Below are 13,572 nucleotides of genomic sequence, written 5' to 3' on the forward strand. Positions count from 1 at the left end.
ATCCTGCCCAATTCTGTGCTCCTCCACCACCTGCTGGGGGCTCTGAGTGGAAAGTCGGCTGCTCCTCCGTGCAGGGGCTAATCCCAGAGCTCCAGCAGGTGCTGGACCCCCCCGTGACCCTCGGCCTATCTGTGAGCATCAGGGGAAATGAAACCCAGAGCACTGGGCAGAAGACCTTGGTCAGAGGAAGTCCAACTCCAGTATTTTACTAATTTAGTAAATTAAATTAAGTTAAAAAAGGTCAGAGCACCTGCTCAGAAGGTAGAAGCCCTCTATAAACTATAATGAACTATAAAATGGTAATAATCGTTCTGAGGACAATTGCTAAAAATACAGTCCTTCAGTGTTGTGATTCTGAAAAGACTGTTAAAAGGTGTCATGTCTGCATCAATGTCCACAGGCAGCCTTTACATCTACCCAGACAGGTGAGCTGCAGAAACGTTCCCCAGATATTCTCCTTGGTCCTCTTTATTCTTCTTAGAATGTTAATACTTTATACATACTAAACAATATAAGTAACATACATGCACATAACAAATCACAATAAACATAATGAACACCAATGAACCAACTACCAGACTCAAAATGAAAATACATCTCAAACCATGGATCTACCTATATGTTCCTAGGTATTTCTCATATGACCCACCCTTCTGCCTTCATAGGAGCTGCTGGCCTACCAGACACACACAGGGCTGGGAAAGCGCCCTCATGTTAAATGGTTGCCTGGAAGGTTGTGCTGAGAAGGCCTGGAGGCCTCGTCTGGGACGAGAGAACGCTGACCCAGGTCGCACAAGAAGTGGTAGCAAGTGTGCCTGGCCCACGCCAACTCCTTCAGCTTCATCTCCTTTCCGTAAACCTACTCTGTGTTCCAGTCATCATGAAATGTTAATACATGAGCATCCTGAACGACAGCAGGCTCTTTGTAGACTCTGTTGCAAGCACTGCTCCCTTGGCCTGGAATGCTCTCCCTAGCTTTTTTCTTGAAAGACTGCACATCCTTTAAGTTCCAAGAAGCCTTCCTTGACACCCACCCACCCCAGGAAGAGTTGGCCACGTTTTTCTCTGTTGTCTTCCAGATTTTTATCATAAAACTTTCTTTGCTTTAATTGCTTGTTTCTACATTTGTTTCTCCCACTTACCTGGAAGCCTATGCCTCTGGAAGGTAAGGATAACACTCATTTCTCTTTTTATTCCCAATGCACACAGAGGTACATACGAAATGCTTTCTCAATGCACAAATAAATATAACATCAAATAATTAGCAAAATGTTTTAACTGTGCAAATTCCTTTCAAGTTTAATCTACAAAACAAATACAAGTACAATAGGAAGAAAGAAAATAACTAGGGCCTTGAGTTGATGGAGAGAAAAGAAGATTAAGAATACCAGAGGAAAAATTCTTGAGGAAGATTTCACAAAAATATACAGCACAATAATATTCCACAGAACGTATAAAACCTGTATCAGTAGCTTATTCAATAGTCTTAGGTTGGGTTTCAGTGCCTCCTTAGAACACAATGAAAATTACTTACTGGTTGTAAAGTTCTGGATGCCTAACTAAGTTCTGAATGAATTCATTCAGTCCCGCTCTTCTCTGTTTAATAAAATCTGTTAAGAGAGACAATACTATTATGATTATTTATATCAGACTGTAATTATCAAAAATACAGTTATACAAGAATAGACAAGCACAAGATAGTGAATTTTGATTAAGAAGTTATTTCTTAATTCATGTTTCTTGATATACAATAAGGAACACTTACAAATATATATTTTTTAAATCTATAAATACAATGATTATAAAATTAAAATAAAGCAGGTAGGACCTCCCTGGTGGCACAGTGGTTAAGAATCCTCCTGCCAATGCAGGGGACATGGGTTTGAGCCCTGGTCCGGGAAGATTCCACATGCCACGGGGCAACTAAGCCCGTGCGTCTCAACTACTGAGCCTACGCTCTAGAGCCCACGAGCCACAACTACTGAGCCCGTGTGCCACAGCTACTGAAGCCTGTACACATAGAGCCCATGCTCCGCAACAAGAGAAGCCACCGCAATGAGAAGCCCGTGAACCGCAATAAAGAGTAGCCCCGGCTCGCAGCAACGAAGACCCAACGTAGCCAAAAATAAATAAATACCTTTATTAAAAGTAAATTAAAAAATAAAATAAAGCAGGTAACATATTCCCCAAAAGAAAATGCTCCAAAAAAATGCTTATTTTAGGTTCTAAACAGACTCACTACAAAACTTGGAGACACTTTGCTTTGTCCAACTCCTCGTGTACTACCAGGTAATGAATAAGAATTAACACTATGACACTGGTGGCTGAAAAATCATGCTAACTTAAAAACAAAAACAAACGAAACCAAGAAATACTGAAATCCTTGCAACTGGAAATGGTGATTAACTGGTTGAGTATTACCAAAACTCTGCTGGTTTTATTTTGTATAAATCGATTTCTCTTCAAATAGCAGAAGTTAAAATTGAGAAATAAAAGTGATTTTCTATGTAAGTCATTGAACGCTAGCATCATGCCTTTAAAATTTTTTTTGTAACTTTAGCCCTTAACACAGTGTCTTGGAAGGTACTTAACTGATGTTTGTGAATGAATAAAAAAAATACCAAGCAAATGATTACACATTCTAGCATTCACAGTCTCCAAATTTCATATGCCCCATCCCTTATTTAACTCAATTGTTTTGTTACTTTGTAATTCTATTTTTCAGTAGTAAAGATAATCTTGTTTTGTTTTTAAAACTACCAAAAAAACGTAATTTATATATTGATTCCAAGATCTTACCAGCAAAAGGTTTGATATTAAACTATTTAGAATACAGAAGTATAGCTAATTCTGTGTGTACTCTACAGAAAGATCCTTAAATTCAAAATGAAATTTTAACTTTGAAAAGTATAGACAGAGGGGCTTCCCTGGTGGTGCAGTGGTTGAGAATCTGCCTGCCAATGCAGGGGACACAGGTTCGAGCCCTGGTCTGGGAAGATCCCACATGCCGCGGAGCAGCTGGGCCCGTGAGCCACAATTACTGAGCCTGCGCGTCTGGAGTCTGTGCTCCGCAACAAGAGAGGCCACGATAGTGAGAGGCCCGCACACTGCGATGAAGAGTGGCCCCCGCTTGCCACAACTAGAGAAAGCCCTCGCACAGAAACAAAGACCCAACACAGCAATCAATCAATCAATCAATCAATCAATGTATAGGCAGAAATAACCCTTAAAATCTGCCTCAAGTATGTAAAACTTATCTTACAGAGGTTGGTAACCACCAACATAAAGTGGAAAAAAAAGAAAAGAAAATGACATGCGTGGACTTAGAAGCTGCAGCATAAGAACTCAGAAAGATGTATGGAAAAACTCTACATGGTAGCTGTCAAACACGAGGTTAAATTAAAAGGACAATTTCTTTCTTCATGCTCTAACTGTCCCATCTTTGGCCAGTGAAAGCCCCATCAATTGGGCTCCTGTGTCCTTTTGATAAAACCTCAGTATTCTTGTATAGCTTCTTTGCTTTCAGGCAAGATGTCCTAGGACCATCTTGTATATTTCTTGCCCAGCACCTGGAATTGCCACTTTTCCATGGAACTCTGGTTCCTTTAAGTAGGAAATGGTATTTAGAGATTACAACCTGGATGCTAAGGGTGTTTGCTGCTACTTATTTGTTATTGTTTTCAGGCATTTCCAGTGGAGAGCGCTGGGAAATATGTATTGTTTTAGAAAGAGAAAAATAAATCATGATTTCATACTGTATTCCCAAGTTTAAAATTACAGGACTTTTTACTTAAAATCTTTGATTTTATATTTGTATCTCTTTCCTCTTCTGCTTAAAATTTTGGTTCTCATGACATTAACATAATTACAAAATAACTCTATATTATCAGTGAGACTATTGAATGCAGGATAAAATTTCTTTGTACACTTTTTTTTTGCCATGAGGAATATAAAGCTGAGTTTCCATGCTATAAAGTCATTTAAAGTAATTATTCTCCATGTGTTTCACCACCAATCAGAATACAGTTATATTTTTTCCTTGTTTATTTTCAATTGTTACAGACTTCAATATTGTTGCATTTGTTTTTGTTTTTAAATTGTTTAGAATATGCAAAGCTGTGCACAAGATTCATCCAGGGAGGTCTAACATCCACCTCTGTTGTCTCCAGTTGGCCTCTCCCTCCTTAAAGTCATCAGTTTTTAGTTTTTGGTTTATTCTTCCATTATTTCCTTTTGAATCTTCACATCGTTTCCTACACAAAAAATATACACTGTCCACATCCACACCTTGTTTTTTCCACTTAACCAGGTATTCTGGAGATCACTCCACAGTAATGCACAATGAGCTTTTTTGTTCCTTTTACAGCTGTACCGTATTCCAATACTGGAAGGATATTTCAGTTGTTTCCAGTTTTTGCTATGAAAAACAGCATCACAATAAACAGTCTTGTACATATATACATATATCATTTCCGATGCAGTTTATCTTTAGAATAGATCCCTAGAAATGTGATTTCTTGGTCAAAGGGAAATGCATATATAGTTTTGCTAAATATTACCAAATTTCATAAGGTTTGTACGACTTTGTATTCCCACCAGCAAAATATGAGAATGTCTGTTTAGCCAAAGCCTAATAAAATGAACATCTTACCAATCTTTGGTTTCTTGAGTATGACTTAGATTTGATCTCCCCAATGAAAGGCTTTCCAAAAATCTATGACATATAGTCTACTTCGCTGTTGCCAAGTCATATACAACATGCTCAGGATTGATTTCAAAATGTTCTTCAATAAAAATCAATTTTTAGTATCAAATAATTAATCTACCAAACATAAATACCACAGGGCACTGTCTGGTATTTTGCCTTTAACCATGAAGTAGCAATGTTGCAGGTCTTTATCTCTTTGCCTTCTTCCCTGGATAAAATGATTCTGACTTTAGGGTTTAACTAAGGGCTCCACAGAACTCTAACCCAAGTTCAAGCCTCATGTTAATCACTAACATGTAGTTTGAGTCCTCTTAAATGTCTTTCTGTCACTTCAAATTAATTAATTCTCTCATTCACCCAGGCCTGACACTTCAGTTATCTCTGATTCTCTTCTCTATATGTCTCCTTTACCTAAGCAATCACCAAGATTTCTTACAGGTTTTTCATTAAAAGACTTCCTACACGTGGCTCAATTTTTAGCCCCATTTCCACCTGAGTCGCAGCTCTCATCACCTAATTTGAGGACTACTGGAATATTCCCTTAACCAGCCTCCCAGTCTCTATCTTGTCTTCCCTCTGCTGTGCCTACTATACATCATACACTGCTGGCTTCACATCATGTCGCCACTCTGCTCAAATATCTCTAAGACCCCCATGTAGCCCTCCACGATGTTTTTCAACCTATGCTCCACAGACATACTTCACTGCTACACCAACAAAGCAGCTCTGTTTTTATTTGTTCTACACATTACATTTTTCTGCATCAGATTTCACTAGGAAAAAAGTGTTCTACAGCTAAAAACAAGAGAACAAGAATACAAAAGCCACTGGCCTATAGAATCAATCCATGGAATGTATAATTGGCTTTGCTGTGCCAACTCAACCGTCTCTTTATTAATGGATTCATGTATTCAAGTAACATTTATTGAGAATCTAATATTTACTAGGCACTATAATTAAATATAAAAGATGAAGTATCTACCTTCATAAAATCTACAGCCCGATAAGACAAACTGGCAATAGTAATAAAGTGTGCTAAATTCTCCCAAGAGAAAAATAAATCTGCATAAAATAGGGGAAGTGAAAAAGAATAGGGGAAACGAGAACCCTCTCCAATCCTGAGGTTCAGAAAGTGTAAAAGAATAAAGAGTCTCCAGCTGAGAGGGTTACAGGGGATTCCAGCAGCCTGGGGGGAAAACTCAGTTTTAATTAAAGCAAGAATGTGAAAGAAATAAGAAGAAGACAGAGGATAAAGGAGTTTGTTCATCGTGGGCAGAACTGCACAAGGTATAGTGAAAAGGTCTGGGAGGAAAAGGAATAGTATAAGGTTAGGTTGTAGAGAGGAAGCAAGATAAGCCATTTGAGAGCTCCTACGTAAGGAATCACAGGTCTGATGGGTTACAAGGTTACAAGCAAATTAGTTGAGGAGGTAAGATGGTGGGGAGGGAGGAAACTCGATAGCATGTCAGGATCCACCTGTGGCATAAACAGATGACTTTACGCATAGAATTTCTGGTGGATAGAGACTTCTATCTCTCTATAGGTCGCCATTTGTGTACTGGGTTAATTTCTTTTAGACTCTAGTAAAAAAGAAAAGTTTGAAGTTGAGGCTTCAGACATATACACAGCCTCCAGATTTCTGAGATCCTATGTGTCATTAGGCTCCCCAAGGGTGAACAACAGGACAGTTTCTTGGTATACCATTCAGAGGCCTGCAGGGTGCCGTGTACAGAGTACACATTTAGTAAATGTTTCATGGTTCGAAAAGTACTGCACATTATCCTTAATAATCAATAGATTTATCTGAAGCCAGACTGCTTGAATTTAACTTCCAAATCTGACTTTTACTAGCTATATGCGACCCTGGGCAAATCATTCAACCTGTGCCTCAGTTTCCTTACCTATAAAATAGTGATGATAATAATACCCACCTCAAAGGGTTGCTATGAGGACTGAATGAATTAAAACATATAAAGTGTTTAAAAACAATGGCTGGTACACAGTAAGCACCTTCCTGAGGCATTATTTTCATACAGCATGAGATCCATTAGCTTTGTAAAGTTATACTACTATACAGTGCAATGAGTATGTTAACTACTTTTTCAAACTTCAACCATCACTTATGGCTGGTCTATGAAGTTATTGCTTACCTGGATCAAAATTATCACCAAATATTCTCTTGGCAGGAATCTTCAGGGCCATAGCAGGAAATTGTTTCCTTAACTAGAAATGGAAAACATAACATTATATGAACTTAATTTTATAGGTCTTCCAGTTATACATGTACCAAAACAAAATACAATCAGATTTTCAAAAACATCCACCATGAGACATACCTTTAAGTATATCATGATCAAATGTACAATATTAAATTATACCAATAAAATATCATTAGTCTGACTAATCCCATTTTGTCCCAATAAAACACTTAGTATCTTTGTGACCTGGAATAAGTTACTTAACATCTCTGCACTTCAGTTTTCTTGTTGGAAAATGGGGATAATCTTCGCACTTACCTTAGTGATTCGTTGTGAGGCTTAAGGAAAATCATTTATGTTAAGTGCTTATACTAGAACCTGGAGTACAGGTTTTGAATACGTTACTCACCGTTTTGTTACCTCAGGAGATGTGTTTGTGTTCTCCCTAAGTGAACACACTGACAATTGTTTTCTGAGAAAGCTGATGAATTCTGCTTTCAATACCCTCTGCTCTAGCCTTCCTCCTATTAATATTTGTTTCTCAGATTTGCTTATCCCCAGAGAAAGAACAACTTCGTCCTGAAGAAATTAAATTTGGGGCAGTAAAGCCATAAAAATGGGTAAATGTTTATTTTTACTGTAAGCTTGATGTCAAAAAACCACACATACACAGTCTTACCAATCCTTGCATTCCTCTAGTAAATTCAGATGTTTTAGAAACAACAACCAAACATACACTATGTATACACAAACACACACACACTATATATATACCTCCACTGACAGGAAATACAAATAGGAGAATGTATTAATCACTCTACACCATGAGCATGCTATCAGCAAAATTCAGACTGAAAAATCTGTAGACAAAGGACCCTGTTTCTTTCAACAAAAAAATTGTAAAAAAAAAAAAAAGGAAAGAGAGGTGGAGGGGAAAACTTAGTGATTAAAAGACATGTCATAAAATCAACTATATTTCAATAAAAATTTTTTTAAAAAGTTAAACAAAAAAACTTATAACAATTTGTTAAAAAAAAAGACACTTCATAGACTTATCAACCAGTTTATATGACATTAAGTATTTGACATTAAGGCATTATTGTTAACTATTTTTAGATGTGATAATGATATTGTATGTATATTTTTTAAAGAATCTTTATCTTTTTAAAGATGTATACAGAAATATTTACAAATGGAAAGACATGATGTCTGAAATTTGCTTCATAATTACAGTGGGCTGGCTAGGGATAGAGATGAAACAAGTATGGCCGTGTATGGTACTTGCTGGAGATGGATGGCACATTACATTATTTTCTCTATTTATACTAGTCTCTCTACCTCTGTATGTGTTCAACAAGCTTTTAATAAAAAGCCTCCAAATGTAAACTACAGTCATAAATACACATTTAAACTGACATTAACATTTTACAGATTGGAAATTTCACTTTTTCTCTTTTCTTTATTCTAAAAGGAGCATAGGGAAAGAATTTGTGTTTTCAAACTTGGAGAAATCCAGTCCAGGTTTAACTTCACTTCCGTAGTTTCAAAGAACACAACTGATACCATTCCCCTGTTTTCTTCTTAGCTCCTCACCACAAAAGGCAGAATTGGAAGGAGTTATATAAAAAGAGAGGAAGACACAGAAAATGGGAAAATAAGAAAAAGATGAAAAAAGGAAGAGAAATACAGGAAAAAATGAGGGAGATGGATGGTAAAGACTCAACTAACATTAGGGGGAATTTTCCGCAAAAAGCTTAACATGGGTTGCTTGATGGAAAGAGAATTAAAGTGATCATGTGGGAGGAGTGCCCCAAATAAACTTTCCTACTTTACCTTTATAATTAAAGATACTCAAATATTAACACCTAACTTTCATGACTTAAGGAAACACAGGAAGTTGTGCAGCTAGACAACATTTGATTCATTCTGGCCCATTTAGGAAGTAATTTACCTCTTAATTGAGATATGCTTACCTTCCCCCATATTTAAAATATTTTACAAATGATAACCCATAGACATATATCCATCTAACACTATTTTTAAAATCAAGAGACAGGGATAAGAAAACTGAAAAAGTTAACTTTTAAAATATGAAACAGTTTTTTCTGGAGGATGCCTAATAATCTACCATTTTTAAAATAACAACATGAGGAGACTTCTATTTATTGTTAGAGCAGAAGAAATTTAAATTTGTGATTTGACGCCCAATTGCTTTTTTTTCTTAACTGAAGCAAAGCTTGGAACCCAGAGCTGTCTCAATAACCTGGGGTCTCTAATGATCAACACAGGCAGTGTCCTCTGGCCTCCTACGTATGCATAACCTTAAAGGCAATGCTCTCCACAAATACTGGTCCCTGTGTAAGATCTGGCCTGATGTGTTACAATGACCATGGTAGAAACTGTAACTGTAAAACACTGGATGAAAAATAATATCTGAACTATGAATACATAAAACAGGTTTTAGTTATTTAAATAACTAATGATCTCTCAGGTAACTGTCAGGCTTTTGAAAGTCAATATTCATTTCAGCTGTGTTAGCTACTTAAAATCTGGAACCTTAGACTAATTTCTAACAGAGAATGAAACCATGGAAGGTAGGCAGGCTTATGACAGACTTTCAGACCTAAAGCTTAGAGTTGGGCAATTCAACCACAAATAGCATGATGATTAACAATTATTAGAAAGGTAGGTAGAAAGGATTTATTTCTAATCTCCTATGACATTGAAATGTATTTTAAGCTGTACATTTAGTTTTCATATCTTCAGTAGTTTATCTGGAACTTCTCAACAGTCCTCTCTCCACCCTTTTTGGTAAGAATTCCAAAGTTAGGATGTTTTGAAGAACCTCTTACCCTTTTCTGCTTATCTGATATATATAAGTATTATTTAATTATCAAATAAATCTCATTTTCCAGTTTTCTCAGGTGTTTTGTTTTAAATAAAAATCTTGTAGACTGACTGTTACTTACAGTGTTGTAAAGCTTATCAAACTCCGCATATCTTCTGAAGACAAACCACTCACTCCTGCCCACTGAAACCAGAACTTTATAAACCTGTGGAAATAAAAAACAACAAAATAAAATTTGATCACAAAAAAAACCCCATTAGCTATTTATATATGCAAATAACCTGTTTTCATACTCATGAAACTGGTATTAGACATTACTATTTATACATGATTCTCCAAGATACAGAAGTATACCAAATGAAACACTTATTTTATCTTGTTGAAAAGTGTTTTATTTTTAAAATGTTATGAAATATTTCCATAGTTTTCAGAGAATAACACAATGAATACCCATGTACTCATTATTTAGATACTCTGAATTCTAACATTTGGCCATTCTTGTTTCAGATTTTATTCCCCAAGAATAAAACATTATAGTTTCAACGGATGCCATTCTGCTCCCTTCTTCCCCAGCAGTAACCATTACCACAAAATGATAAAGTATTTTCAAAAGGAATGACTGGAACACAGTAAACACTAAATTATTAGTTCTCCTTTCAGGGCATCTTTTACACAGTATTTTTCAAACTAAGAATTTATCCTCAGATTTCCTACTACCATCTTAACCTGTGTTTAATATTTTCATATATATATATATATATATATATACATACATACATACATAATTTCACATAACCATAGTCAACAACCCTATGAAGTAAGCAGAATAAATATTACAACCCCCATTACAGATGAGGAAATGATGGCCCCCTCAAAGTTAAGTAACTTGCCCAAGTTCACAGACTTGTGAGACTAAAATCTAAATCTTCTAACCCTCCACGCACTAGAACAAGTATCAAATCAACAGTTATAATACAGAATCAACTCTCATAATTCATCCCACAGATATTCTCAGAATATAATTCAACATACCAATGTACAGAAAACAATCTGGAACCCCAAAGATCTTTTATCATTTCTAAAGAGAAAAATAAGAAGTATCCAGGTATATGAGGAAAGGTTCACTGATGTATGGCTTGGGTTATCAATCTCACTATTTTACAGTGAAGATGAGGGGAAAGAGATATTTACAATACAACTGTCCATAGTCTGTTAGATAACAGAGTAAAACAGGTTTATTTTAGAAGACGGGCATACAAAAATGTATAAACTATCCTTTCCCACAAAAGACTGGAAAGCTACACTCACCAGTTCATAGTTAGATAATACTGTGAAAAAAGATCTCCCTGATACTGCATATGATTATAATGTAGGAATTCTGCAGTATTGTTGAAGATATGGTCACATTAACAGGTCCCTAGTAAGAGGGGCCCCAGAACGTAAAGCCATATCCCCCTGTGAGAAAGGGATCAGGTCTCACCCGGAAAGTGAAGCAAAGTCATTGTATCAGTTCCCTGGATAAGTGATGAATCACTTAAGCAGAGAGAAGAAGAGCATCCAGGCACCCTACGTGAGCTACAGGGGTAAGAGGATTTCCTGGTGTTAACTAAGAGGACATCAAGTTGTCCTAAAGGAAGCTACGGGGTGTAAGATATCAGAATCGTTTATGACACTGCTCCCATGGGAGAGAGTGCAGAAGTAGAGGAAAAAGAACCTAGTCCAGCTGCTGACAAAAGTTGAGCCATGTTTTTAGGAGGAGACTACAGATTTATCTCCTACAGCATTCAGGATCAGATAGGCCTGGAAGCAGGCCTGCTACCAAAGGATCAGAGACTTAGGTTTATTTTATTATGCGCTTGTTGAACAAACAGCACTGTTTGTGCTGACTTCCCAGTGGGATAAGGTGGCTTCCCACAGATACTCAAGTACAGCTAAGATGAGAACCCAAACCTAAGTTCCAGGCCGAAGCAGCTCTGCTGCAACTCTATTTACAGGAGCTAAGATAAAGCCCTGTGAAGTTATTAATTAGCAGGATGATTTATGAACAAGGGCTTATTAAGTTCTAATAAAATACCAATAGGCAAAAACAAAACCTCTTCAAATTTTAAAAAACTCTCATTTGCAAAAAATGCACAAGATTTCACAGAAACAGTACAATAATAATAGTACAATAAATCTTATTAAGTTTTTAAAAAAATATTTCCTTATTGCCTGTCTTGCCCCACTAGAATGTAAGTTCTTTGAGAGCAAGGGCTGTATCATTCTTGCTACCCACTGTATTCCCAGTGCCTAGAACAGCCTGGCATAAGACAGAAACTCAAGGACAATTTGTTGAGTGGATAAATGAAAGTATAATTTAGACTTGGTTTAAGTCAAGACATCCTAGAACACAGTCCATTTCTCTGTAAAGTCGTTTAAAAGACACACGAAAACTAGAGTATAAAAATATTATTGAATAGTTAACACAGTGTCTATTTTTGTTCCCCAATAGTACACAGACATGCTGAAGCTGGACAGAGTCTGTGCTGGGTGGGGTTGGGTCTATCTGTGTTGAGTAGAACCAAGTTTCCTGAGGACCGGGGACTGTACTGCAGTGATCAGCAACTAACATGTGAACTTAATCCTACTTTTCATTCAACTTCAATTCAACAAATACTTACTGAACGTCCATCTCTGTTCTAGGTATTCGTGAAACAATAGTGAGGGAAGTTCTTGCTTCAAAGAACAAATTCAGGGAAAGCACACATAAATAAACCCAAAGTATGTCAGGTGGTGATAACTGCTATTAAAAAACTAAATAGGGTAAGCAGGACAGAGTGTGAAAGGGGCAGAGTGTGAAGGTGTTACTTTATATAGGGTGGTCAGAAAAACCCTCTCTAACAACAAGGCAACATCTGAGCATCTGAAGGAAGCAAGTGAACAAGGTGATCTGGATAGAGCCTTGGAGAACTCAGGGGACACCTCTGGGGACAGCTGGTAAGAGTGACGCTATAGGCCTCCTCGACCTTTTCACAGAAGACATGGCAATACCTCTACCACGAAAAACAAAAGGACACCTGCGATACCCCACCGCCTGTATTTGCTATGTATGAACTTCCATCAAACTTGGCAGGAGCTAATGCCCTTGAAGGAGAGAATGGTCCAAAGGTAAAAAGTAAGGAGAGGGAAGGAAGGAAAACTTCACACACTCCACTATCTTATGCTAAGTATACCGACCTCTTGTTTACCATCAATATGATGTTTCTAAAACTGGCTTATACGAATGTGGAAGAAATGCTGAAGATACTGCTGCAACATCTGAGGAGAGGCAAATGGCCAGACACACACTGCAATCTCTCTGCTCTGGGCTTCTATGCAGGGTGTGGAGGTATGCTTATTAAGGAAGAGAGAACAGAAGACAGAAGGGCTGTTTCCAGCTCCTTGTCTGAGGCTCTGGGAGAAAACCACCATTGGGGGGCCCCACCCCACCTAGTTAAGAAGGCAGAGTGGGGTGGTCCAAGGGTTTAGTTTAACTCCTCAGCTTTCCTCAACTCCCATGTGACATGGACCTGAGCTGAAAGTCACTTGTCCTGGCACTCAGCTGGCAGGGGCCGGGTGACCCCCTGGTCAGAGGCCAGGGTAGACCACCTGAGTCAGAAGAAGGTGGAGGGCAGGCAGAGCCTCAGTGGGGTCTACAGCCATCACGAGCCAAGGGGAAGCTGAGTCAGCAGTCCGTCACCACGACCCTTGTCAAGCCAACAAAGGACAGATCACAAATCAGTTCATCAACTGCAGATGCCAGCAGTGGCTGCCAACAAAATGCCCAGGGCTGGCAGGTC

At 37.6% G+C, this 13,572-nt stretch overlaps 1 protein-coding gene across 16 annotated transcripts in view; it reads right to left on the minus strand.

Annotated features, from left to right (window-relative positions):
• Positions 1 to 13,572, minus strand: part of SGK3 (serum/glucocorticoid regulated kinase family member 3) — a 153,507-nt gene that overhangs the window by 35,943 nt on the left and 103,992 nt on the right. For 14 of the 16 annotated variants that reach the window (XM_007185010.2, XM_057532024.1, XM_007185013.2 and 11 more), the window contains 3 exons: positions 9,876 to 9,959; positions 6,859 to 6,931; positions 1,535 to 1,610 (listed from right to left, as the gene is read on the minus strand). In XM_007185010.2, coding sequence (XP_007185072.2) covers positions 1,535 to 1,610; positions 6,859 to 6,931; positions 9,876 to 9,959 — 233 coding nt within the window. The other 2 variants (XM_057532026.1, XM_007185016.2) reach the window with 2 other exon arrangements.

The sequence above is a fragment of the Balaenoptera acutorostrata genome, chromosome 17 (assembly GCF_949987535.1).
Source record: "Balaenoptera acutorostrata chromosome 17, mBalAcu1.1, whole genome shotgun sequence".
NCBI classification, from domain to species: domain Eukaryota; kingdom Metazoa; phylum Chordata; class Mammalia; order Artiodactyla; family Balaenopteridae; genus Balaenoptera; species Balaenoptera acutorostrata.